At 42.9% G+C, this 25,887-nt stretch overlaps 1 protein-coding gene across 5 annotated transcripts in view; it reads left to right on the top strand.

The window, feature by feature from the left end:
- Positions 1-3,101: 3,101 nt before the first annotated feature.
- GPATCH2L (G-patch domain containing 2 like) overlaps positions 3,102-25,887 on the top strand; it is a 56,897-nt gene continuing 34,111 nt past the window's right edge. For all 5 annotated transcript variants that reach the window (XM_037031705.1, XM_037031706.1, XM_037031703.1 and 2 more), the window contains exons 1-3: positions 3,102-3,197; positions 5,373-6,044; positions 25,426-25,490. In XM_037031705.1, the coding sequence (XP_036887600.1) occupies positions 5,383-6,044; positions 25,426-25,490 (727 nt within the window). In that variant the 5' untranslated portion in view covers positions 3,102-3,197; positions 5,373-5,382. The remainder of the gene's footprint in view (positions 3,198-5,372; positions 6,045-25,425; positions 25,491-25,887) is intronic.

Raw genomic sequence — 25,887 nt, 5'->3', positions numbered from 1 at the left:
TTCTCCTCGATATTTCTAAGAAATCCAGGCCATATCCCTGTTCATGGAGCAGCATTGACAGCTTCAATGTTCTATGTCTGACCTTGTCCAAAGGAAGCAAGGGGAGGGCTTGTGGGGCTGTGTTTATAAAGTGTACAGTAGTGTGCAGTCATGTCCTAGGCCTTCATGTTGCCCACCACTCAGCTACTTACCCAGAGCAACTTCCAGCCCTGCAAGTTCCATTCATGGTAAGTTCTCTATGTAGGTGCGCCATTTATTCCCTATATAGGTGCACCTATGTAGTTCCCTATATAGGTGTGCTGTATTTTTATGGTAGTTTTTCTATGCTTAGATATATTTAGATACATAGATACCAATGTGTCACAATTGCCGACAGTACTCAGTACAGTAATGTGCTGTACAGGTTTATAATCTAGGAGCAATAGGCTACATCATAGAGCCTAGGTGTGTAGTAGGCTATGCCATTGAGGTTTGCGTAAGTGTGCTCTATGATTTGGGCAATGATGAAATTGCCTATTGACACACTTCTCAGAATGTGTCTCCATCATTAAATGATACATAACTATATTCTTTTATCATGTAACTTAATTTTCTATGCATTTCTCAGGCAGTTCCTGGCACCCTGGCACTTCACAAATTCTAATTTTCCATTCTGGACTCTCCACAAAGTCAGGGTGAGCAGCCCTTTTATTACCCTTCCCCATTTCCCACAATGAGTTGCACCTTTACCAGTAAAGGTGCAACTTGGCCTAGCTGTCCCACCCAGAAGACTGATTGCCTACACAGATACGGTGAATAGTGGAGAGAAAGCAAAAAGAGGGAGGCTTGGTGCAGGAATACTACAGAAGTAGAATCTATGGGGACTGGCATTTAATTATGTGAAGAGGCATAAAGAAGCACAAGGAACTAAAAAAATGGCCTTGAAGCTTTTCACCTGGGTGACTGCATGATGGTGATGGCATTTCCCAAGCAGGGAACAAGGGAGCAGGGGCAGCGTTGACAGGGACTGTGGAAAAAAATAAAGTTTTTTTTTTCCTGTCCGTCTTAAATTGGAGATGTTGGTGGAGTCAACAGTGGAGATGTCTAGCAGAAAGCTGATAATAAAAGCTGGATTTCGAGAAATGTGAGTGCTTTCAGTACTGAGGGAGGTAACTGACACCAAGGAAGCTGACAGATTTTGGGGGGACAACTTCACTGAAGCAGAAAGGAGGGCTGATGACTGTGGACACCTGTCCTGTAGGAGTCAGAGATTCAGTATGTCCAAAGTGGAACTAATCCTCTTCCCACAAAACCTGTTTCTCTTCTTGTTTCCTCTAGTTGTGCCAATGGCACCAACCACTGTTAGTCACTGGCTGGAAAGCTCAGTCATCCAAGTCTCCTCCCTTAATTCTTTTCACAATAAGTTTCTCCTATATAATGAAAATCCATAAAAATCCATAAAACAACAGATCATAGACATAATATAGTCTTTTATAATGGAACTACTCTGTCGTGTATCATGCTGGTCATATTTCTATGCAAGCAAAAATTTAATTTTCTATATACATGGGTAGAGTCACACTCTACATTTTCAAAGTAACAGTTTTATTAAAGTATAACAGTCAGAAAAAATGTACACAATCAGAAATTAATGATGTCATGTCATTAAATATTCTCCCACAATTTCGAAAGGCTCACAGGTACTCCATCCCACAGATGTACCGTAATTTAGGTAACTAACCACGGTTGTAGGGTCTCTGGCTTTTTTCTAGTCTTCTCACCTCTCCTTCCACAATGCTGCAAAGATGAACTTACCGCATTTAACATTTTGTTGCCCATTTCCAATTTTTCCTTAGAATAAAACTAGAGACTAAATTTCAGGGTTAACAGTCCTGTGCATTTTTAAAATAAACCTTTAATTTTAGAATTGTTTTAGGTTTGCAGAAATTATGTAGGCACTACAAATCATTGTTGTATACCCCCAGTTTCTCGTATTATTAACATCTCTAGCTGTACAAATTAGTATAGCACATTTGTCACAATTAATGAACCAATAGTGAGATATTATTAACTAAAGCCCATACTTTATCCAAATTTCTTTACTTTTCTCCCAATGCCCTCCTTGCTGTGCTAGTATCCCATTTGATACCACATTATATCAACTTGTCACGTTGCCCAGGCGCCTCTCTGCTGTGACAGTTTCTGAGACTGTCCTTGTCTTTGATGACCTTGATAATTTTGAGGAATATTGGTGAGGCATTCTGTAGAGTGTTCCTCAGTTGGGGTTTGTCTGGTTTCCTTCTGAGGATCAGACTGGGGCTGTGCGTTTGGGCAGGAGATAAAATACCGCTCTCATCACATCTAGGCCACATTCTGTCAACATGATTTAGCACTGTAGATGTTAACCTTGATCACCTGGCTGAGGTTGCATTTCTCTAGTCTCTCCACTACAAAGTCACTAATTCCCACTCTTTACTGTATACTCTATGGAGTTACTATGCACAGCTCACATTTAAGGAGCCTGGAGTTGTGCTTCACGGTGGTGAATTTACATCAATTGTTTGGAATTCTTCTGCACTACACTAGCGAGTTAACTGTTCTTTCTATTCATTAATTTACTCATATCACTATTCATATCATTACCTCGTATCGGTGTGTTCTCATAGATTCTTCTTTTACTCTTTAGCTATAATCCAGTAGTACTTAGCTTGTTTTGTTGCTCAAGGCATGTGTATTTTTAATGCCGTGAGTTACACCCTGCCAAAGAGTGTACCAACGCAAACGGTTAAAATGAGGATCCTCTGCCCCCTAACTTCACACACACATTATAAGACAAACAGTAGGTCAGTAAGAGAGGATAATTTCTAAGCTCCTCCCTACCGCCCAATTTTCTGACGAAGAGAAGGCCAGGATGGTGTCGTCCTTCCCCAAATGGGCACAATACCCACTGCCTTGCCCACCACGCCCTGACCAAGGCCCTCCTCAACCCAGTGGGGTCCCCGAGCTTCCCCATGGCCCCGCCCTACTTGGGGCGGAAGTAGGCGTGATTGCGGGCCGGAAGCGCGGGTCGGGGTGAGCCCTCTCGAGCAGACAGCTCCTCCCACTCCGCCATCGGCCCTCCTCTCAGGCCCAGACCGGAAATGAGGTCAGGGAGGCAAACCTCGCCGGGGAGGCTTGGCCCCAGAAGCTGCGGCTGTTGGAGGTCCCTGCGACAGCTGGTGAGGGGGAGATGTGGGTCGAGAGGGTCGGGGTCCAGGGGGCTGGCGCCAGCTAGGGTCTGTGCTGTGGCTTAGCGGCCAGAGACTTTATGTAGTTATGGCGGCCGGCGGGAGGGGCGACGGTGGCCGGGCCTTGTTTTTCAGGGCCCATCGCCTCTGTCCCGCGAGTCGAGAGTCCGGCGGTTTCATAGACGACAGTCATCTCCTGTTCTTTCTGGCCGTTTTGGGCTGGTGACAGCGCGAGGGTTTGGTGTCCACAGCTGTGATCGCCGTAGTCCTAGGGGCGGGTGGGGGCGTTGGGGAGAGCCCTTGGAAACACGCCCCTCTCCCCCCACCCACGTGTGGCTCTGTTGCGACACCTGATCTCAGAGAGAGAGCTCAGTCGCCAGGACTTGCTTTGTAGCAGTTTCTGGCCTGGTGGGATTGACCCCTTGCCCGTGGTGAGCACGAATGAGAAGTCTTCCTACCTTTCTTGCTTCCTCGGCCCCGAACCGTGTCTTTCCCTCCGACCCCGCGTCTGCCTTCTTACTTCTGCCAGTTTCCCCTTCTTCCTTTGCGTAAACCAGACAGCCTTTTCTTTCCCGAAGTGCGTGCCTGGACCCGGGGGTCCTCTTGCACTGTGCCTCCCGAGACGAGGTGTGGGAGTCCTAGGATTCTTCTGTCACCTACTTTGAGAATTACGGTCTTGGAGGCGAATTATGGTCTTGGAGGCAGGAAAAGGTTCTGCACAGGGAGTTGTCTGGTAACTTAGTTCCATGGTAAAGTTTGTACAGTTCTGCCTGAGTTTACAGCCGTAGTTCTTCATTTGGAAAGTAGGTTTAGACTGTTTTGGTCTTAGGGACAGTTGTCTCTCAAACCCCAGTCAGGGCGTTTTAAACTACTTCTTATTTTCTAAAGGGAACTAGTCGTATGTGTGTGTGTATGTGTGTGTGTGTGTAGCTTTTGACACTTTGAAAAGTTTTGTTTGGTTGGTAATTTGGGGACTAGATGTCTACATTGCGCCCACCGATTTGGCAGATAAGCCAGTGGACTGTTTGGTGCCTTTGAGTTCGTTGACATTGGGACAGCATGCAAATAGGTTGTGGAAGTCCTTAGCAGAATGTAAACTGCAGGAACGGAAATCGGGTCAGAGGGTGGCACCACTCAGAAATTTAAACTCTAATTATGGTCTCGAAATACTTTGGCCTTAACAAGGGCTTGAAAAAGGAGCTAATTTAATACGTATTTAATAGTTATTGTACAAATTATATTAGATGTTTCCATTTAAAAGGGCATTTTGAAAACTGGTCTTTACTACTTTCATCCCTTTGAAGGTTTGCCTCGGAAGTGACCCCTGAAGTACGATGGTTTGACATGAATGAGTAGAAAAGTAGGAACACAATTAGCTAGAAATGTTAAGGACTCCACCCACCCCTGTCATTGCAGCCTCAGTCACACCCTTTTTTTGTGTGATGGTCTAGCACAAAAGCACATAGTTGGGTGATCCCTTATTTTCTGAAGGGTGGGACAAGAGTTTAAAAGTTGCTAATTATTAAAAAGTGTATGATACACTCTTACAAGGTTCTTTCTCTGGTAGCTTCCAGGTGGCATCTATGAGTGCAGAATAGATGTAAACTTAGTCTGTTTTTTTTTCCATTCAGAGGACAAATTCTTGGGTCACTGAAACTGCAAACAGTTTTCCTTAAAGCGCATCACTGAAGTTGTCTTTCTGCTCCCTTCCACAAGCATTCTTATCAGTGACCTCAGACCGCAAAGCGGTCCTTCAGCCAAGGTTTCGAAGTTGTGTGTTTTTCTGTTCCTGTCTGATGAGACATTTTCTTATTTATTTTGGGGATCTCATCATCAGGTAATTAGTGACAGGTTTAACTGGGGAAAGAGGGGAAATATTTATTCCCCCGAGTTTGCTTGTCTCTGCTAACATCTCATTTGTCATCTGTGAGTGAGTTTTTGTGCTTAAAAACATGTTGACTTTAGGTATTTAACAAGGGCCATGCACTATTTTTAGTGGCCAGAGGGAGCACAGATGGTAGGATTCTAAGTGTAGCCAGCTGAAAGGTGGCTGTTTTCTTTAGATATGGTAGACTCCGCAGTGCTGTGATATATTTTGTCAAATTATTCTAAAACAACAGAACCTATTCAGGCGCTCTCTCTCTTTTTTGAACTTCCCGTTGATAGATGCGGCCTCATGGATGAGCTGGTACACGACTTAGCCTCAGCCTTGGAGCAGACATCGGAGCAGAGCAAGCTTGGTGAGCTGTGGGAAGAGATGGCCTTGAGCCCTCGGCAGCAGAGGCGGCAGCTTCGCAAACGGAGGGGCCGGAAGCGCCGTTCCGACTTCACTCACCTGGCAGAGCACACCTGTTGCTACAGTGAGGCCTCTGAGTCCAGTCTGGACGAGGCCATCAAGGACTGTCGAGAAATGGCCCCGGTCACCAATTTTAGTGACTCTGATGACACCGTTGTAGCCAAACAGCACCCAGGTCTCAACACCATTGTTAAGAGTAAACAACATTCTTGGCATGAATCTGACTCCTTTACTGAAAATGCGCCTTGTCGGCCGCTCAGGCGCCGGCGGAAGGTGAAGCGAGTGACATCAGAGGTGGCTGCCAGCCTTCAGCAGAAGCTCAAGGTATCAGATTGGAGCTATGAGCGAGGGTGTAGGTTCAAGTCTGCCAAGAAGCAGCGTCTGTCACGCTGGAAGGAGAATACTCCCTGGACCTCATCAGGCCACGGACTGTGTGAATCAGCAGAAAATAGGACTTTTCTAAGCAAAACAGGAAGGAAAGAAAGGATGGAGTGTGAAGCAGATGAGCAAAAACAGGGCTCTGATGAGAACATGTCAGAATGGTGAGCTTTCTCTTCTTGATCAGAGATTTTCCTGATTAATTTGACCCAAAGTACAAATCCACAGTCTTGATGAAATGAACTTCCTTTCAAACCAGCCACTGTGATACTGACTTTGTAGGTCTCCTTTAACCAATCTGCTAGTATTTAGTTTTAAAAGAACATTCACGATTTTGTTTCCCAGTGCAAAGATGCTATAATGTAATGGAAGCACAGTTGTTTCTGAAAATTGTTTAAAACTTGTGTTCCAAAACTTGTGCATAACCAGAATTTTATTTTAAAAAGTTTGCTGCTGTTTATGCCACACAGTTCATACGTAGGTATTGTTCTTGAGAACCAGGGCTTCAGCAGAGGCTTGTGTGTGTGTGTGTATTATAAATACTAGTGCCAGGGCCATGGAATTTGTAAATATTTCTTGGAACTGCCTTTACCCGTTAAGAATCATGGCTTTAGATACTTTTGGGCCATAATTCTGTTCTCTGCTGCTTAGAGTTTGCCTGTATTGAGTTTATTTTTTATGGCTGGGACATTCAGGTTGTCTGAAGACATACATGGTAGGCTTTGAAAGTAACAGTGCTGAAGCCTATTAGTCTTATGACCGGTGTCATTGAGCCAGAAAAATTTGTCTGTAATGGTTGCATGTTTGTAATGTCAGTGTGGTTTTTATTTTTTACATTTCAGATAGTCCTAGGAACACTGAAGCTCCCCAGCTTGATACTCTAATATTATTAATACTAATAATGTGTGATTTCTGTTTCCCAATGGGGATGCTGCTGGTGTTTTAGACGGGCAGTGCTTTGTGGTGAGGGACCGTTCCATGCCTTGCAGGTATTTGGGATTTCTACGTTTTTCCCACCCCTTCTTCGTGGTATCAAACCAGATGCCTCCGTAGGTGTTCCCTAGGTGGGTTAAGTGACTGACTGAGAGCCATTGTATTGTATTAATGGTATTAATGATATCATTAGTTAGCATTTATGAGCACTGTATGCCAAGTACTATACTGTTGTGCAGAATATACATTCTTATGTAATGTTCATTCCTCCACTGTCTTGTTGGTACTATTTGCTACTATTTCTATTTTATAGAAGAGGTAGTGGAGGTTGGCAGTGGTGGGATAATTTGCCCAAGGATGCACACAACTGGAAATCACACCTGGACCCGGAGGTCACTCGTAACCACCGTGTTTCCCGCCGTTGACTTGGCTTTTTCCTTGGCTCTGTTTCTCTCAGCTTCTACCTTGGGGTATATGACCTTTCTTAGGGCTTTGCTTCTGACGTTTGCTGGAAAAACAAAGCCAAAACTTGGGAATTCTGAGGTGAGGCTGTGTCAGTAACAGGACAAGCTTTGTAAGTCTGTGTGCCTGTACCTTTCATGAGTGGTTTTTAATGTAGCTGCAGAACTTGGTAGGCTTGTAATTTGGTTTTTAATTTTCCTCTAATGTGTACTCCAAGGCCTATTTGTCCAATTTACATGTATAATTTTGGATTATAAAGATTTTTTTCCTTCCCTGGCTGGTGTGGCTCAGTGGATTGAGCGCCAGCCTGTAAACTGAAAGGTCACTGGTTCTATTTCTGGTCAGGGCACATGCCTGGGTTGTGGGCCAGGTCCCCAGTTGGGGTGTGTGAGAGGCAAGTGGTTGATATTTCTTTCCATCTCTCCCTCCTTTCCCTTCTCTCTAAAAATAAATAAAAATAAAATGTTTTAAGAAGAGATTTTTTCCCCTCATGCTATTTTTAATGAAACAAGAAATACTTAGTCATCTGGTAGCCTTTCACAATTGTTGAAATGATGCGGACCCTGGCTGGTGGGGTCCATGGCATTGTATCTGAAATAGAAGAAATTCAGACGGACTACTGAGTCCTGTGGAGGAAAAGGGACGGCACGGCTATTCTCTCTAGGGGAGAGCGCCCTGACCCTTGCCTTAACAGGTTTTTGTTGGGTTTCAGTTTGCCCAGGAATACAGGTAAAGTTCATTAATCATTGTCAGGCAGTAAGGATCAAACAATAGATAACATACAAAGAACTCTGAGGGCCTATTTTGAGTTAGGGTCAGATAGCTAAATGGCCATAAAACTTTGAGGAACAAACTCACTTCTTGCTCAGACCCTTATTTAATTGAGAATGTTTTTATCAATGCAGGTTTCAAAGGATTTTATGCATTCTTTTCTTAGGCCTGATCACCCAGGGAACCCACCCTTTCCAGCATAGGGCTGTACCACCCTCTGTCATTGTTTCAGGCTTAAGTCAGGCAGTGGAAGTAAGGCAGCCAAGAGATTAGGAGACTTCTCCCAGACAGAATGAGGACTCCAGCTATGTCAAAGCTGAGGGGTGAGGGTCCATCACGCCCTTTTGGGGGGCTATAGCCCCCCAGTCCTTCCCTGGGGCCTCCTCGTGATCATACCTGTCTTGAGTTGTTCCTCCCCTTGGAGAATCTTACCCATCATTGGCTAACTGACCAAGCATTGGGGCCAGTTATGGATGAAGTAAAAGGAGCAGAAGTGGTGCTCCTGCCAGGGAGATAAGCTTTGTCTCCTTAGTGGCTTATGGTCCAAAGGTCGCTTTCTAAGCCTTAGCCATGGGGGGTTTACAACTCTTGAAACCAGGCAGGGTGGTTCCCAACATTTTTCCCTCCTTTCCCTTTTCTCTAAAAATAAAAAAAAATAAGATGTTTTAAGAAGAGATTTTCCCCCCTCATCATGCTGTTTTTAACTAAATAAGAAATACTTAGTCAGCTGGTAGCCTTTCACAATGTTGAAACTCTCAATTGAGGCAATCAAGTTTGTTTCAATATTGAGCACACATACCAGATAGTAATCTTAACTATTGAGAGTGACTAATTTAAAGATAGTGTTTTGGGAAGATAGCTTGTGTATATTCTTCCCAAGGATTTCTTGTTAAACTCTGACACAAGTGTGTATGTGAGAGAGACTGTTAACTTGTTTCCTGTAAGATAACAGCCCATGTATGGTTCCAAATGCAGAGCCTATCACCTAGCAGTGAGGCACTTTGGTCTTCCTGATCCCTTCTTACCTGATCTATTGCACATTACAGTCAGGTTGTAATAATAAATGCTCTAGTTATCTGAGAGCCTGGATAAATGGAAGTAGGCAGAGATTCTTAGGGAATTCCTTACTCTTCCCAAATTGAGAAGATCTTGTTTCCCCCTTATCTCCCTGGTCTATGACTTCAGAGTTTCGTTTTTAAAGATTTTATTTATTTTATTATGTTCAGAGAGGAGAAGGGAGGGAGATAGAGAGGGAGAGAAACATCAGTATGTGGTTGGGTGCCTCTTACTGGGGACCTGGCCTGCAACCCAGGCATGTGCCCTGACTGGGAACCCTTTGGTTTCCGGGCCAGCACTCAATCCATTCATTTCTTTAGAATCCAAATATTTAGGAGTCTTAAATTTGTCTTGATTATGATGATTCATATGTAGTTATAAAAAGAAGTACTTTCTATTCCCCCCCCACAATCCCTATTCTATGGGGAAGAGGGGTAATTCTTACTTATTCTTTGACTGCGCATTATGTTCAGCCTCTCAACAGTGAGGTGGGCCTAAAAATCTTCTACCCTCAATTATTACTATTTTTAAAGATTTGATTTATTTATTTTTAGAGAGAGGGGAAAGGACGGAGAAAGAGGGGGAAAGAAACATCAATGTGTGGTTGCCTCGTACACTCCCCCAATGGGCACCTGGCCCACAACCCAGGCACGTGTCCTGACTGGGAATCGAACCAGCGACTTTTTGATTCACAGGCCAGCACTCAATCCACTGAGCCACACCAGTCAGGGCTATTACCCTCAATTATTAAGCATTACCTTATAAACAGGAGTAGCATTAGAATGTGTTTAAGTAGGTAATAGTATATGATTTGGATATTATACTGTCTTGGTGAATTGATTCTGTCACAATTTTCTTAGTTTTTCTGTATTAAAAGAACTACTTCCAAGAATCCTCTTGGTTACTCTTTTCATAAATTTGCTTGAATGTACCAATTTATTAATAGATCAAAGTGTAGAACTTTACTTTTCATCAGTGGTATTGAGGGTTATCCAAATGTTTATGATCCAACTTGTAACATTAGTAGGATGAGTGGATCATTTAGCTTAGCCTGGTCAGTGCATAGAGTGAGTTCTTAAAAAAAAGCATGTATTAGGTGTTTTAGGTTTAAAAATGTATGTCTCAATTAGAGAGCTTTATTTCTAATTTCCTTAAATTCACTCTAACTAAACATGGAGTGTTTAAAGTGTAACCAGTTAATTCTTTTTGTTTTTTCTCTTTCTGTTCTTTAGTTCTGCACCAACCAATCTCTTGAGTTCTGAGGAACTAAGATTGATTATGATGTAATAGTGTTCTTATGCCTGCAGAAAGATCAGTTATTATTTTAATAGTTCTCTGTATATGTGCGTTCCATTCTAAATAAGAACATCTCTTTTGTAAAGGTACTTTCTACTGATCTTTATTCATATTGCTTATATAGCAGTTGTTAATTAGGTGGTTCATAGCCTAATTTTGCTCTCTTTTCTACTAATACTTCATTCACTTGTTCTCTTTGAATACAGTCTAGCTTCTTTCTTTCATAAGTGAATTGGTTGGTGATGGCCTGAGGTTGCAGTCAAGAGCCTTCCTGTGGTGATGTATTGGAGGCCAATTTTACAGGAAAGAAAATAGTCCTTTCTCTTGGAAGGCAAGTGACAGAGATGGAGTGCTGAACGCCCCCCCCTTCTCCAGCCCGAGCTGACCTTCTACGGCCCCTTGGTGCCTCTTGTTTTCTTATTTTTATAGAAAATCAATATCCCTTCTGACACAAACAATAGCTCAGAAGCAAGAATAAATGGCAGAAAGCTGAGATCTCTGTCTATCACCTCTCACTTTAACTCCCCCAAACTCTTTAATTATGAGCTGGCTTTGCTCCAGGTGTTGGCAACGGTGAAATTGCTAAATGAGGACCATTTTAACCAAAGATTGGGTGATCAATAACATTCTATAGCAGTAGCTTGTTGGATCAATAGCATTCATTATTTCATGGTTAAGGTAAGTAGCCTCCTTTGCAAGTGGAGGTCATTAATCAGGGCTTACTGGAGCTGTGGAGAAGAATAGTGTGGTGGGTTGAGGGTATTTTGTTTTCTGTTCTGTAAATGGGGGTGTTCACCAGCGGTATTTTTACCAGTGTTGCAAGCCATACTCCTGCATTTGAGAGTATTGAATAGGTGGCAGAGTGTGCCTATATAGACTTATTCAAACTATGGTAGTGCATCGTTAGGAACAACGGCAGAAGACAACTTGGGAGGTGGAGTTGATACTATTGTGTTTGAGGATCTGTCACTTGGAAGAAGTGTCTACCTCTTGAAAGAAACGCTAGGATTTTCTCTGTGGCTCCAGTGGAGGGAACTAAGGGCACATAGATAGTAAGCAGAGAGTTAAATGTTACCTCAGTGTAAAATATAACGTTCAAAAAATTAGAACTCTGAAAATGAAGTGAATTGTTTCACTGGGAAATGAGGTCTAGGTCACCGGTGCGATTCAAGCCTGGTCTTGGTGACCACTTACCTTGTCGTGGTGAAGTCGGACAGTTTGAACTGAATGACCTCTGAAGTCCCTGCAACACTGAGTTTCTGTAATTCTTTTTAGTTACAACCTCCCTCCCATTGAACTTCATTTCTTAATCAAGCACCTGATAAGCAGCCTCCATTGCTCACTAAAGTACTTACAAAGGCATAAAATACTGCATTCTCATGTTACCAGAAACTAGGACTTACAGTTGGCCTGTTGCCAAGATCTCCCCGAAGTCCAAGGCGGGTAGAACTGCACTGAGAGTGCAGGTGGAAGCCCCCTCAGCAGTGCTGAGCCTGCCCTGCAGGTGGACGCCGAGGCCCGGCATCTTTCTCTGTAGTCGGCCCTCGGTTCAGAAATGCGAGGGGCACTTCTATCAGAAAATTGAGAGCAGCTGCAGTTTGAGCCAGAATGTTGTTTTATCCTTTACTGCCCAATCATTATCTTTCAGGGTCTATTTGGAGGCTGCAATTCCCAGAATACTCTTGGATAAGGGAGTCTTTCTGTTTCTCTGTGTTTATTTGTGTTTGAAGGTAGGAGAAGGCAGTCTCAGCATATTGAGTCCTAGGAAATACAGTCTCTAAAAATAAAGTTGCATGGATAGGAAAGGAAAAAGCACTCATAGTAGAGCATTCTGAAAATCGTATTGTTTTACATGTCTTCATTTATTGCAGACTCCTAAAAGGGGGCAGAATCAGGCAGTGAGGTTTAGAAGATCCTGTCTCAATCCAACGCAGCTCGACAAAAGCCTACCGGGGATGCTGGGAGCTAGGCCGAGGGTCTGCATGTCCTCTCGGCCAACTGTCGATGTGAGAAGAGCATGTTACTGCCATGTCCAAGGGAGTACAGAATGGGGTTGAAGGTAGTTTACATACTCTTTTTGCTGGCAAATACCAGGTTCTAGGGAAACCAGTTCTCAGCGAGCAGTCTTTCAACAACTTACACAGAATCAAGAAAAGAACATGCATCCTAAAAGTTCAGAGGAAGAACGCATCTTTGAAAATGACTGCCAGTGGACACCAGGAGAACATTTTACAAAATCTTCCTTAGGATTCAGGAGTATAATCACTCTGGAACAGGAGCAGTAATCGTAAGGACAGGAAGGTGGCTATTTGAAAACCCAAATGTATGGGAGGAAAAATTGTAGGAAATTTGAAGTGTAATTTAAAATGTTAAAATGAAGGACCGTTCATCCTGCTGAACAGTGAGTTGATGATATGGAAAACGTCAGAAGCCCTGCCAAAACGCAGAGAGGAGCCAAAAATGAGAGAGAAGGCGGTAGGTCTGCGGGGCAGAGGGTAGAGAGAGGCCTGGTCTGTGAGTGTGTGAACATTCCCAAGGAAGAACCCAAAGCATTGTGATTTAAAAAGCAGAACTAAAAGGAAAAAAGTACCCCTTAAAAACAATTAAGTGTGAAGATGAAAAGGGACGACTAATGAAAAATAAACCTGTGTCACATATATCCTGGCAATATTTTTCCATCTGAATGAAACTGAAAAAACAAACTCCTTCATTATGCAGTCTCATAATTTATTATGGGAATAATTTTACAATTGATGTGAGATTTTCTCTGAAAAACTCAGTCATGTTTACTTTCAGTTTCAGAGGTTTGGTTATGCATGGTTACAAATGCACCACCCCAACCCAGGAAAAGGATGGGAAAAATTGAGCAGAGAAGTCTTCGGACAGTGGATGTAGGAGTGATGTTTCTTCTTTCTGTTTCACTGAAGCCTAAGACAGTTTAAGATTTTTATTAAATATATCATTTTATTTAATGAAGAAATTAAAGTGAAAGCTTATTTTATAGCATGTTGTAAGTGGTAAAACTTGTCTACTTTTTTAAAAAATATTTTATTTATTTGTCTTTAGAGGGGAAGGGAGGGAGAGAAACATCAATGTATGGTTGCCTTTCATGTGTCCCCTGCTGGGAATTGGCCTGCAGGGAACTGGCCTGCAACCCAGGCATGTGCCCTGACTGGGAATCAACTGCGATGGTCTGGTACTTATTTCTTTTTTTAATTGATTTAATCTTTCTTGTATTTTTTTCTATTACCATTTAATCCCCTTATTAGGGGATTTAAATCTCCCCTCCCCCAGCAGTCACCATACTGCTGTCCCTGTCTAGGAGTCCTTTTTCCTTTTTCCTCAATCTGTCTACCCCCTAACCTCCCCCAACTGACATCTGCTCTGCATCTATGAGTTTGTCCCCATTTTCCTTGTTAGTTCAGCTTGTTCATTGGATTTCACATGGGAGTGAATCATATGGTATTTGTCTTTCTCTGGCTTATTTCACTTAGCATAATGTTCTCTAGGTCCATCTATACTGTCACAAAAGGTACAATTTTCTTTATTTTTATGGCCAAATAGTTTTCTATTGGGTAAATGTCTCATAGTTGTTTTATTTACTCATCTACTGATGGACACTTGGACTGCTTCCATATCTTGGTGATTGTGAGTAACACTGCAATGAACATAGGGGTGCTTATGTTCTTCCAAATTAGTGTTTTGGGGGTCCTTTGTATATATTCCCCAAAGTGGGATAGCTAGGTCAAAAGACAGATCCATTTTTAGTTTTTTTGAGGAGATTCCATAGTTTTCCACATTGGCTGCATGCAGTTTGCGTTCTCACCAACAGTGCAAAGTAGTTCCCCTTTCTCCACAGTCTCACCAGCACTTGTTTGTTGGTTTACCAATGATAGCCATTCTGACCTGCTTATTTGTTTTAAAATCGGATGTAAGAAATACCTCTTACTCAAGGTACTTGATCAGTCTTAAATGAACGAGGAATCCAGGTGGTAGCTTATTAGTATCAACTTTTGATTATAAGTGATAAACATTCTGTACCTCCTTGTTGTAATTGAGACAGGCAAAAATTATTCTCATTCAGTTCTAAATTTATGGTCTTCTGTAGTTAGGAATATGAAAGAACTAGCAGATTCTCAGGTGGGAGGATGAGCTTTGTTTTTCAACTGTGGGAATTTAGAGAGATTTGTCTTATCAACACTAGAAGCTTCTCATTGAGGCTGGAAGGTAGGGAATTATTTTCAAAAAAAGAACTTATAAAGATGCTATGTTATTGCTGCGGAAAAAATTGCCCTAAAGCATAGCAACAAACATGTATATTCTTATAGTTCCTGAAGTCAGAAATCAGGGAGCAGTGTAGTGGGCTGGTTCTGGCTCAGAATCGCATACTGTTGCAGTCAAATTGTTGGCTGAGGCCGAATGTGTCTCAAGACCTGACTAGGACTGAAGGATCCACTTCCAAGTTCACTCACAGGGTTGTTGGCAGATCTTACTTCCTTTCAGGCTGTTGACTAAGAGGTTCTTTCCACATGGGCTTCTCTGTAGGGCTCTTAGTGGAAAGAGAGAGGGAGAGACAGAATCTCCAGAGTGCCCAGATGGAAGCCACCATTGTCTTAAGCCTATTCTCAGAAGTGATATACCATTACTTCTGCCTGTGCTATCGGTTACACAGACCAACCACGGTGTGAAATACCAGGAAGCAAGTTGCCGGGAGTTTGGTTACCAGAGATGGCCACTGGTCATCTGATTTTTTTCCCTAACTTAGTGTGAGGCTAAATCAGGAATAGTTCAGACTAGCATTTCCCCAGAACTTATTAGGAGAAGGTTTTTACTTTAATTTCAGAGGACGTGCATTCAGGAACTATAAGGGCAAACAGATATATATCCCTAAGAGTGTATTTTATTGTGTTTTAAGTAAGTACACAGAAGATAAATGTTTATTTTGTAAACTCAAGATAGGGAATGAAGGGTGAGAGCTTTTTTCAAGTACAGAGTGAGTTTTCTTGGTGTTCAGCACATGTGATGCATTTTTTGGCTGATAAGCAGTAGTCAGAGCTCAGTTAGGACTCCATCTGTGTCTGAATGTGTTAAGTAGCAAAAGGCAAGGGAGCGTTTTACTTAGTCCAGTTAATCACTCTGCACTTTCAGAAGAATGAGAAGTGCTGCAAGTCAAAAGAAACTCAGAGGATTGACTTCAGTGAGTGAGGTGAGTTTCTCTGTGCACCAGCCGTGTTTTAGTGGCCATTCAGGGCTGATGCTTATTCCCTGTGCAGTGGTGGGCAAGTGCTCGCCTCTGTAAGCTTCATTCTTTTATCTGTAACAGGAGGCTGACATAGTTACCTCGGAGGTTTTGGGTAGAACAGATGTAATAATGAATATAAGGCACTTAGTACTTGGCCTGGCCTGTAGTAGAACTCAATACGTGGCTTTACTGGTATCAGTAATTAATAGTAGCCTTCTATGTTAACAATTTCCCTCGTAAGCTCAATTCAGATACCAAGTCTTTTTTTGAGACATTTGTGGTTTAGATATTGTTGAGGGTAGTGTCTCTTTCCTTCTTGGATGAAATCCAGCACAGGAAAAATACTAGATTTCAACTTTCACTTAAGATGGTGGCATTGGCAGACATGGCTTGCCTCTTTGCACAACCACATCATAATTACAACTAAAATATAGGACAGCCATCACTCAGAACCACCAGCAATCGAGTTGATGGGAAGTCTGACAACTATGGAATTAAAGAAACCACATCCATCTAGACGGAGCTGGCAAGCTGGTTCCACATCTGAGGTTCCATCAACCTGGCTAACGCTGTTTGATCTGCCTTGGAGATCTCCAGAGACTCTGCCCCACCCAACTTACGGGCTCACCCAAGCTACTTTTCCATGTGAATGGTCGGTCGGTCTTGGCTCCTGCTTTCCAACCTCCTAAATCCTCTCACACAAGCAAAGCTGGCCTCAGTGAGCCCTGCACGTGGTACTAGCAGCAGCCCGCGTAGATGAACAGCTTGGCTTCCCCTGGGAATCTCCAAGCCCAGCACAAGTAGCAGCCATCTCAGATTGCTTTATAGCTCCTGTAGGGAGGCCCCAGGCAGAACACAGGTGAGGGCTGCCCTTGACCTGTGCCACTTGGAAAACCCCAGGACCAATGCACACAGTGGAGAACTACAGACCACATCGGAGCACCACCACCCTGCCCCTGCACAGCCGATCCTCCACGGAGGGCAGAGATTGGTGGTCAATGGTCACAGCCAGTCCTTGCAACTGACTGGCTTGAGTAAATCCCTCCCATTGATCTGCCAACAGCAACCAAGGCTCAACTACAAAAGGTGGGTATACTCGGCCTACACAAAGGGTACACAGCTTGGGTGGTAGATAGGAGAGGCTGTGCCACTGGACCTTATAGGACACCTACTACATTAGGCCATGCTATCAAAAAGCAGCTGTACCTAATACATAACTATCGCAGAGAGGCTGCCCAAACGAGGAGACGAAGAAGCATGTCCCAAGTGAAAGAACAAATCAAAACTACTGAAAAAAGCTAAATGAAATGGAGATAAGCAATCCATCAAATGCAGAATTCAAAACACTCAAGGAAATTACTGAGGACCTCAACAGCATAAAAAAGATCCAGTCAGAATAGAAGGGTACACTAGTTGTTATAAAGAACAGTTTACAGGGAAACAGCAGTAGAGTGCATAAAGCTGAAAATCAAATCAATTAGGTGGAACATAAAGAAGCAAAAAACAACCTATCAGAACAATAAGAAGAAAAAATCCACAAAAATGAGGATAGTATAAGCAGCATCTGGGATAACTTCAAGAGGTCCAATATTTGCATCGTAGGGGTGCGAGAAGGAGAAGAGAAAGAGCAAGAAATTGGGAATCTATTTGAAAAAAGAATGACAGAAAGCTTCCCTAATTTGGTGAATGAGCTAGACATGCAAGTCCAGGAAGCAGAGGGAGTCCCAAACCCAGATGGATGCAAAGAGGCCCAGTCCAAGACACATCATAATTAAAATGCCAATGGTTGAAGATAAAGAGAGAATCTTAAAAGCAGCTAGAGAAAAGCAGAGAGTTACCTACAAAGGGAGCTCCCGTAAGATGGCCAGCTGATTTCTCAAAAGAAACTTTGCAGGCTAGAAGGGATTGGCAAGAAACATTCAAAGCCATGAAGAACAGGGACCTACAGCCAAGATTGCTCTACCCAGCAAAGCTATCATTTAGAATGGAAGGGCAGATAAATAGCTTTCCAGACAAGAGGAAACTAAAGGAATTCATCATCAGACCATTATTATAGGAATTGTTAAAGGGACTTAAGAAAAAGAAGATCAAAACTATGAGCAATAAATGGCAAAAATACAACTCTATCAACAACTGAATCTAAAAAACAAACTAAGCAAACAGAACAAAGATAGAATCATGGATATGAGAGTGTTTTCATGGTTGCCAGATAGGAGGGGGGTGTAGGGGAATGGGTGATTGGTGAGGAGATTAAGAAGTACAAATAGGTAGTTACAGAATAGCCATGGGGATGTGAAGTTCAGCATAGGAAATGGAGTAGCCAAAGAACTTATATGCATGACCCATGAATATGAACAATGGGCCGTTGCCTGAGGGAGTGGGGGGTACTGGGTGGAGGGAATATTAAGGGGAAAAATCAGGACACCTTGTAATAGCATAATCAGTAAAGAATAATTTTTAAAAAGTACTAGCTTTCATAGGCTACATTTTATTTTACCATTTAAAATGAAAATAGATTCAAGACCCATAGAATTTTTTTATTGAGGTATTATTGAGAGTCCCCATAGAATTTAGATCACTGTTTTAAGAATGCCAGTGAGGAAATTACTATTACTAGCTTCTAAAATAAAAATATTTGGGCACATACAAGAATCGGTACTCTAGAAGTAGCTTTCTAATCTTTCCGCCCTTTGCCTTTGTATAATGCTCCAGTGTTCCTTCACAAAGTGGGTTCACTTGCCTCGTATTATCACATCCTCCGAACAGTCCATCCTCGTTTGATATGCAGGGAAGTAGTGTTGGAGAGGTAAAGTGACGTACTGCAAAGGCAAAGCAAGGGGCAGCAACAGGGCTGATTTGAGTGGGTTCATTCCATTCCATAATATTTACTGGATGCTTGTTATGGGCCAGGTCTGTGCTAGGCACTGGGGACGTTGAAATGAGCAAGGTGCTTCCTTTCCAGCCTGGATCTCCCTCTTCATGGCTGTAGGAGGGTCTCTCTACTGTAGCTGTAGGGTTTGTTTTCTGCCTGGGCTAGGCAGAGAAGGGGGGCCTGTACAACTCTTGAGTAATTTCAGTTCTACTAGTTTGCCCGAAGAGCCAGCTGCCATCTCATGGTTCCTGGGATCTGGAGACCTGAGAGGGTCTGAGGCCCTGGCCCAACCCCAACAAGGGAGTGACGCCTCTGCCCCTGAGGCTGGCTCCCTCCAGCAAAGTGCAGGGCTCCTCTCTGTGTGGTTTCCCTTGAGGTGACACCCCTCCATCCCTCCGCTTTGTTCACTGCTCTAGATGAGGGTTGTGGCACTGCTTAAGCTCCGGGTGGGTAGTTCTCCATGGTGAGGGCTGTTGTGTGCCTCGCAGGGTGTTTAGGCAGGGTCAGGGGCCTCTACTCAGGAGATGCCTGTAGCACACCAATGTGCCCCCCCACCCCAGTCCTGACAAAAGCCGTTCCAGACATTGCCAGATGACCCCGGGGTTTGTGATGGTCAAAGCTGCCTCCAGCTGAGATCGCTGCTGCTCTAGCTGTTTCTGCTACTGAGACTGGCGTTTTTACTTCATTGACCCTGCCTTTTCCAACAAGCATGGGTTTCAAATTACAGAACTTTGTAAGACCAAATTGTTGACCTTCTATAGAAAAAAAATACTGTAGTTTAAAAACTTAAGAGTTTTTGCCAGTTTGAAAACAATACCTGTTAATTGCTCAGAAGTTGGAAATAAAAGCAGTTCACATGAAAGCATTATAATGTTGGTGCCGAAGTTTAGAATGTTTGGTTTGCCCTGGAATTAATTAAGTGGACAAGAGATATCAATAGTGTTTTATTAGGCTTGATTCCTATGATAGTCTACTTTGAAAGTGGATGTCACGTGCAGTCAGCAGGTGTACCAAGAAGCCTTAAATTATAAAGATACCCAGGTGGGAAGGTTAGATGGAAAGATGCATGATAAAAGAAACAAAAAAGCAAAATGTTAGTTGCAATGTCTAGGTGATGGGGTGTGAGTGGTAGATAACTTCTTCCAACTTTTTTTTGTGCTTGAAAGTTTCCATAAGAACATGTAGGGAGAGGAAAGCCGCCAGAAGTGCTGGTTAGGTTGACTTTCTTTACGCTCACGTCATTGCAGTTGGGTGTGGTTCAGCTGCTTTTCTAACAGCATTCCGTATAATGACTGGGTGACACCATTGGCCATCTGAAATCTGAGCTTTAGTTTTGTTTGTGTATTTAAAATGAAGCCTATGCTACTGAATTAAGTGTGGGAACACTTTTTAGTGAAAACCATTATAGAGAAGTGTGATGTATTAGTGCTGTTTTTACTCACGTAAGTATATTGTTGAGACATTTTCTGGCTTCTAAAATGGGGTGGTTTCCTCAGCACCGTAAGGTTAAATCCAAGGCAGCATCTCCCCTAATTTGCAGTGTGTTCTTCATTGGAAGGCATTGTTCTCTGTACCTTTTCACACACTTCTCCCATAGTCTAGACTAAGTTTTTAATAAAATGCATGCATTTAAATTATGATCATCATGTTTCTTTAAGTTTTAGTGCTGGTTATAGCAGTGTCTGGTATATGGTAAATAATAAATACTAAGTGAATGAGGGGAAGTTTAGGGGAAATAGTGGGAGGAATCCCTATTCCTTTTTCTGTTAGACTTTTTATTGGTTCCGTTGGGGATTGAAAATTTTTTTTTTGAGTGATGTATAAATTGCTTGTATGTTTAATACTCTTCTGTTCCAAAATAGTGTAGACATACTCTAGGAAGAGTGTTGTATGCAAACTATTTATAGATTACAAGCAAGTAAAAACAATCAGTACAGGACAGCTCCCAGGCAAAAACAGGAGGCGTCAATGCCGCTAGGCGTTGCTGCCATTTTAGGAAAAGATGGGATTTCATTACCTACTAGTTTGGTGGGCCCTGTCTTGTTAGTTTATCCTGAGATAGACTAATAATCTTAGGATAAAGGCTGAGTTAATAATAAAGGCTGACTTCTCTCTTCCTGACTGGTCTTCAGCGGACCACAGTGCATGAGAGTTCTCTTTGCTCTGCATCCTCGCCAACACTTTTTTGTTGGCTTATTGATGATAGCCATTCTGACAGGTGTGAGGTGCTACTTCATTGTGGTTTTAACATTTCTCTGATGACTAGTGATGTCGAGCATCTTTTCATGTTTATTGTTCATCTGTATGTCTGCTCTGGAGATGACGTTATTTGAAAGTTGTAATTTCTGAGCCAGAAATGAAGGAAGGCCACAGGACTAGACAACTTTGGCCTGTAAATATTTGGTTCTACTTTATAGCTAGCACCACATTTTGTATGCTGTCTCATCCCAGTGTTTTTGTGCAACCATGCCATGAGTCTCTGTTCCTTTCCTTTTCGGTAAATTATGCTGACAATTTCTTACATATCATTAGATTTCTACAATGCAATTTGTTCTGAAGGATAGAGTCAACAACAGGTGCTCTCAGATGAAATAGTCATTTCCAGATACAGGTAAGAATGATGATACTTCTAACTAGGTGTTCTGTAAGACATAAGTCATTTTCTCGATGAAGAAAATACGTCTCTCATGATCACAATCTTAAAACCCTGGTGATGGTTGTGTGACATCATTACCGTTACTCTAACGTTATGTAGAAATTTATAGAAGAGAGTAGTCCAACAAGCTCTTTCCAGAACATGGGATCTCCTTAAATGCGGTTGACAGAACTAGAAAACGTAGAGCGACAGGAAGGGTTTAGGTTACCAACCCCTTTCTTGATTCAGCAGATTTCTTTGAGCTTGCGCCTTTTGTTTAGAATAGGAGGAAAGAGTGGAATCCATGCAAAAAAGATAAGTTAGCACTGTATCCCTTAATGCTTACCAGTGACTGGGAATAAACGGGGAAGAGAATCAACAAGACTTTGCAATAAAGCAACAGTTTTAATTTTTCTCTGGAAATAATTCAAACAGAGGGGACCACAGACATCGCAGGATAGGACTTGTAGCACATGCAGAGCAGGGATCAGCAAACGTCCTCTGTAAAGAGCCAGAGAGTAACTATTTTAGGGCTTTGTGGGCCAGATGTTCTCTTTTGCAGCTACTCAACTTTGTGTTTGTTGTGTGAAAGAAGATATGGAGGGTGTATAAATGGACGAACGTGGCTCTATTCCAATAAAACTTTATGTGTGGACACTAAAATTTGGATTTCTCATCACTTCCTCATGCCACAAAATATTTTTCTTTTGATTCTCCCCTCCCCATCCCTGGGATTTGAAACTGGAAACCCTTCTTAGCTCACAGGCCATACAAAAATACGTAACTGGCTGTCGTTTGCTAACCCCTAAATCAGTTAGTGAGACCGCTGGCCAATAAAGAATGTAGTACGGTCATGGAGTAGAATATCTGTCCCATGGCCTCGTGTGCTTTTTAAGGCCTCCTTCAAAACAAGATGAGTTGAAAATGTGAAATTTTGCTCTACATTTGAGGAGAGATGAGAGTGGGTGGTGAAGACTCACTGGAGTTAGAGCAGCAGTGTGCTTATGAAGTCAGCGAGCGCACGGAGCCAGGACCGTGGAGGTCAGTGGGCACGGGTCTTTGAACCCAGAAGTAGGAACACTTCAGTGAGTAGTCTGTGAGGGTGTCTCCTGGATGTAAGCGCAAGCTTTGAAGATTCAATCCTCAGGATCCAGTGGTGTCGTTTTGTAGGATTTCTTATAACGATGCCTGAGAATGTTCCCACTTACAAGCACAGAAGAAAATAAAATGAAAGAACGTTGAAAGAGACTGGATATGTTTTATTGGCTCTTGCTGCACCGGATCTTTTGTATCTGTTATTCAGAGACAAGCTGAAGTGAGGAGAGTATGGCTACTTAATTTAGCCAGCTTTTTTAGGATTTAGTATTGGCAAGATATTTGGAAATACTGCAAAATACAAAATGTTTTCAGATTTTTGAATCAGAAACGTAGGTTGGGATTTTGCCAAGCCTTATGCAGCATGGTGAGGATGCTTCTTCAGTGATTTGGATTCTTCCATCTTCTAGAACAAGTGAAAAAAACGAAATAGCTGCAAAGGAAACGTTCCTGGTCAAGGAAACAGCTAATATTAAAAAGAATAGAGACATTTTTCTTGAACCAGATAACTCCAACTTGATGATTATGTGAAAGAAAAGCAGCCTGAGAAGGGGCAGATTCAATCGGAATAGCTTGGAAAATGAAACTTATCGGGTGGAAATCCATGGGGCAGAAGTTTTGTTGCAGTGAGTTCAAGTGGAGCTCGTTTTTATATTTTTATATCTTTTTGCAAGTAAGCTTTGTGGTATATGCTTGATATGAAGGAAGACATTAAATTTAGAAAATACAACTTTGTCATCAGGATTTTTCTCCCTGCCCATGGATTTTTGTTTGCTGCGTTGTAAACAGGAGAAGAAACTTGAGAGATGCTACATGTCATAAAGTTGGATAGTGTTATTAAAAACTGGTATTTGATGAAATTTAAAAATAGAATTAGTTGGTAAATTTGTAAATTTACGTCATTTAATATAACAAGAAATGTTGAGATTATGACCCTTAATAAATAACTTTCTAAGGCTAAACTAACAAAGTGACTTTAAATATTTTTATAAGTACTTTGAAATATAAATAAAAGTTTTAGAATTCTCTTCTTTTTTTAAAAAAATATATTTTATTGATTATACCATTACAGTTGTTCTATTCCCCCCTTCATTCCCCTCCACCCGCACACTCCCTCCCCCACCCTTCTCCCCCCTTAGTTTATATCCACGTGTCTCAACTTCTTTAGATTCTATATTTCCCCTGCTATTCTCGCCCTCCCCCCTATCTATTTTCTACCTACCATCTATGCTATTTTCTGTGCCTTCTCCCCCCTTCTCCCCCTCCCACCCCCCTGTTTCTAACCCTCCATGTGTTCTTCATTTCTATGGTTCCACTCCTGATCTAGCTGTCCTCTTGGTTTGCTTTTGTTTTAGGTGTGGTTGTTGATAACTGTGTGTTTGCTGTCCTTCCACTGTTGATATTTTTCATCATCTCTTTCTTATATAAGTCCCTTTAGCATTTCATATAATAAGGGCTTGGTGGTGATGAACTCCTTGAACTTGACCTTATCTGAGAAGCACTTTATCTGTCCTTCCATTCTAAATGAAAGTTTTGCTGGATAAAGCAATCTTGGCTGTAGGTCTTTGGATTTCATGACTTGGAATACTTCTTTCCAGCCCCTTCTTGCCTGTAAGGTCTCTTTTGAGAAATCCGCTGACAGTCTGATGGGTACTCCTTTGTAGGTGACTGTCCCCTTATCCCTTGCTGCTTCTAGGATTCTCTCCTTCATTTTGGTCTTGGCTAATGTAATTATGATGTGCCTTGGTGTGTTCCTTCTTGGGTCCAACTTCTTTGGGACTCTCTGAGCTTCCTGGATTTCCTGGAAGTCTATTTCCTTTGCCAGACTGGGGAAGTTCTCCTTTATTATTTGTTCAAATACGTTTTCCACTCGTGGCTGTTTCTTTCCCCCTTCTGGTACCCCTATAATCCGGATGTTGGAACGTTTAAAGATGTCCTGGAGGTTCCTAAGCCTCTCCTCAATTTTTTGAATTCTCGTTTCTTCATTCCTTTCTGGTGGGATGTTTTGTTCTTCCTCCTGGTCCATTCCATTGATTTGAGTCCCAGTTTCCTTTCCATCACTATTGGTTTCCTGTGCATCTCCCTTCATTTCAATTAGTTTAGCCTTCATATGTTCCTCTAATTTGTGACTATGTTCCTCTAATTTGTGACTATAATCTACCAGTTCTGTGAGCATCCTGATAAATAGTGTCTTGAATTGTGCTTCTGAGAGGCTGGCAATTTCTCGGTCGCTTAGAGTTATTGGCTCTGGGACTTTGAGTTCTTCTTGCGCCATCTTTTGGGTTGTTCGTGCCTGTTCCATAGCAGGATCAGAGCCCTAAAGTGTTCACTAGGACAGGGCAACTAAGTTGCTGGGTTGTGACGCTGTATGTGGGGGTGGGGTCAAAGAGGGACAATGGCTCTCACTGGTATTGCAGGGCAACTAAGTCGCTGGGTTGTGAGCTGTATGTGGGGGCGGGGTCAAAGAGGGACTCTGGCAGCCCGTCTGCCGCCTGCCACCCCGGCCCTCACCGGTGCCGAAGGGCAACTCAGTCGCTGGGTTGTGACGTTGTATGTGGGGGCGGGGTCAAAGAGGGGCAATGGCTTCCCTCCAGTGCCCTCAGCCGCGACCCCCACCAGCACCGCAGCCACCACCGTCACCAGGGCCACGCGCCCCACTCCACTGCACGCGAGTGTGCCACCGCTGTCAGCCCTCCACCACTGGGTTCGCCCCCTGGGGCCTGCGTGGTCCGTCTCACTGCGCGCGAATGTGCGACCTTGGTCAGTCTGCCCCGCACCCCGACTAGGTCCGGGCTGCCTGCGCTCCTAGGTCTGTCCTTCCCAACCCTGCTCCGCTGCTGGCTCTGCCTCTCTTACCGTCCCCGTTGAACGGTTCGTAGCTGTCGGACTTCCGTATAATTCGGTTTTCTGGTCTCTGGGTGTGTCTTGGTTCTCCAAAACTTTTGTTGTATCCAAACTTGGTTGTGGGAGAAGGCACAGTGTTTCCACCTATGCCTCCATCTTGGCGGAAGTCTCTCTCCTCTTAATAAACTTCCCCCTGTGACCTAACCATGAACTTTGTGTTTTGGATTGGCTAATGGAACCAGGGAAACTTTGGATTTGGAAACCGGAAGAAGAGTGGGCGGTGCTTTATGTTTGACTGCAGCTGACGTGTTGCCCTTGTTTTGCTCTCTGTCCTTTCAGTGAGACCAGCAGTGTGTGCAGCAGCAGTGACCCAGGCCTCTTCACGAACGACGAAGGACGGCAAGGTAATCTAGACCAAGCCCTGGGAAGCCCTTAATGGTTATAGGAGCGAGTCACTGAGAGTACGATGCCTGTCCGCAGCAGTGGCCCTTGAACTTCAGGGCGTGTGAGAGCCGTTTGGGGAACTCCTAGACATCAAGTAGGTCTAGAGTTTGCCCTTGGACTCTGCATTTTTCACAAGCACCTGCTGTGTATTTTATGCAGACAGTTCCGACTGAGTGAGATTCATTGATCTAGAGGGTCATGGGGTCAAGGATGGGACCTTGAGAAGTTGCTTTTGACCAGAACCAAAAATACTCTTTCTTTTGGATGTTGAGACATTTCTTATTTTCACATCGGGAGAATTTATTTTTATAATCTTATTTATAAATGGTCACAGTGTTTTGGGTGAATATGTTATAG

This window comes from Sturnira hondurensis, unplaced genomic scaffold (assembly GCF_014824575.4).
Source record: "Sturnira hondurensis isolate 20B ecotype Veracruz unplaced genomic scaffold, ASM1482457v3 Scaffold0021143, whole genome shotgun sequence".
NCBI lineage: Eukaryota > Metazoa > Chordata > Mammalia > Chiroptera > Phyllostomidae > Sturnira > Sturnira hondurensis.
The sequence above is the reverse complement of the archived record's forward strand: the minus strand, read 5'-3'. Positions and strand labels throughout refer to the sequence as shown.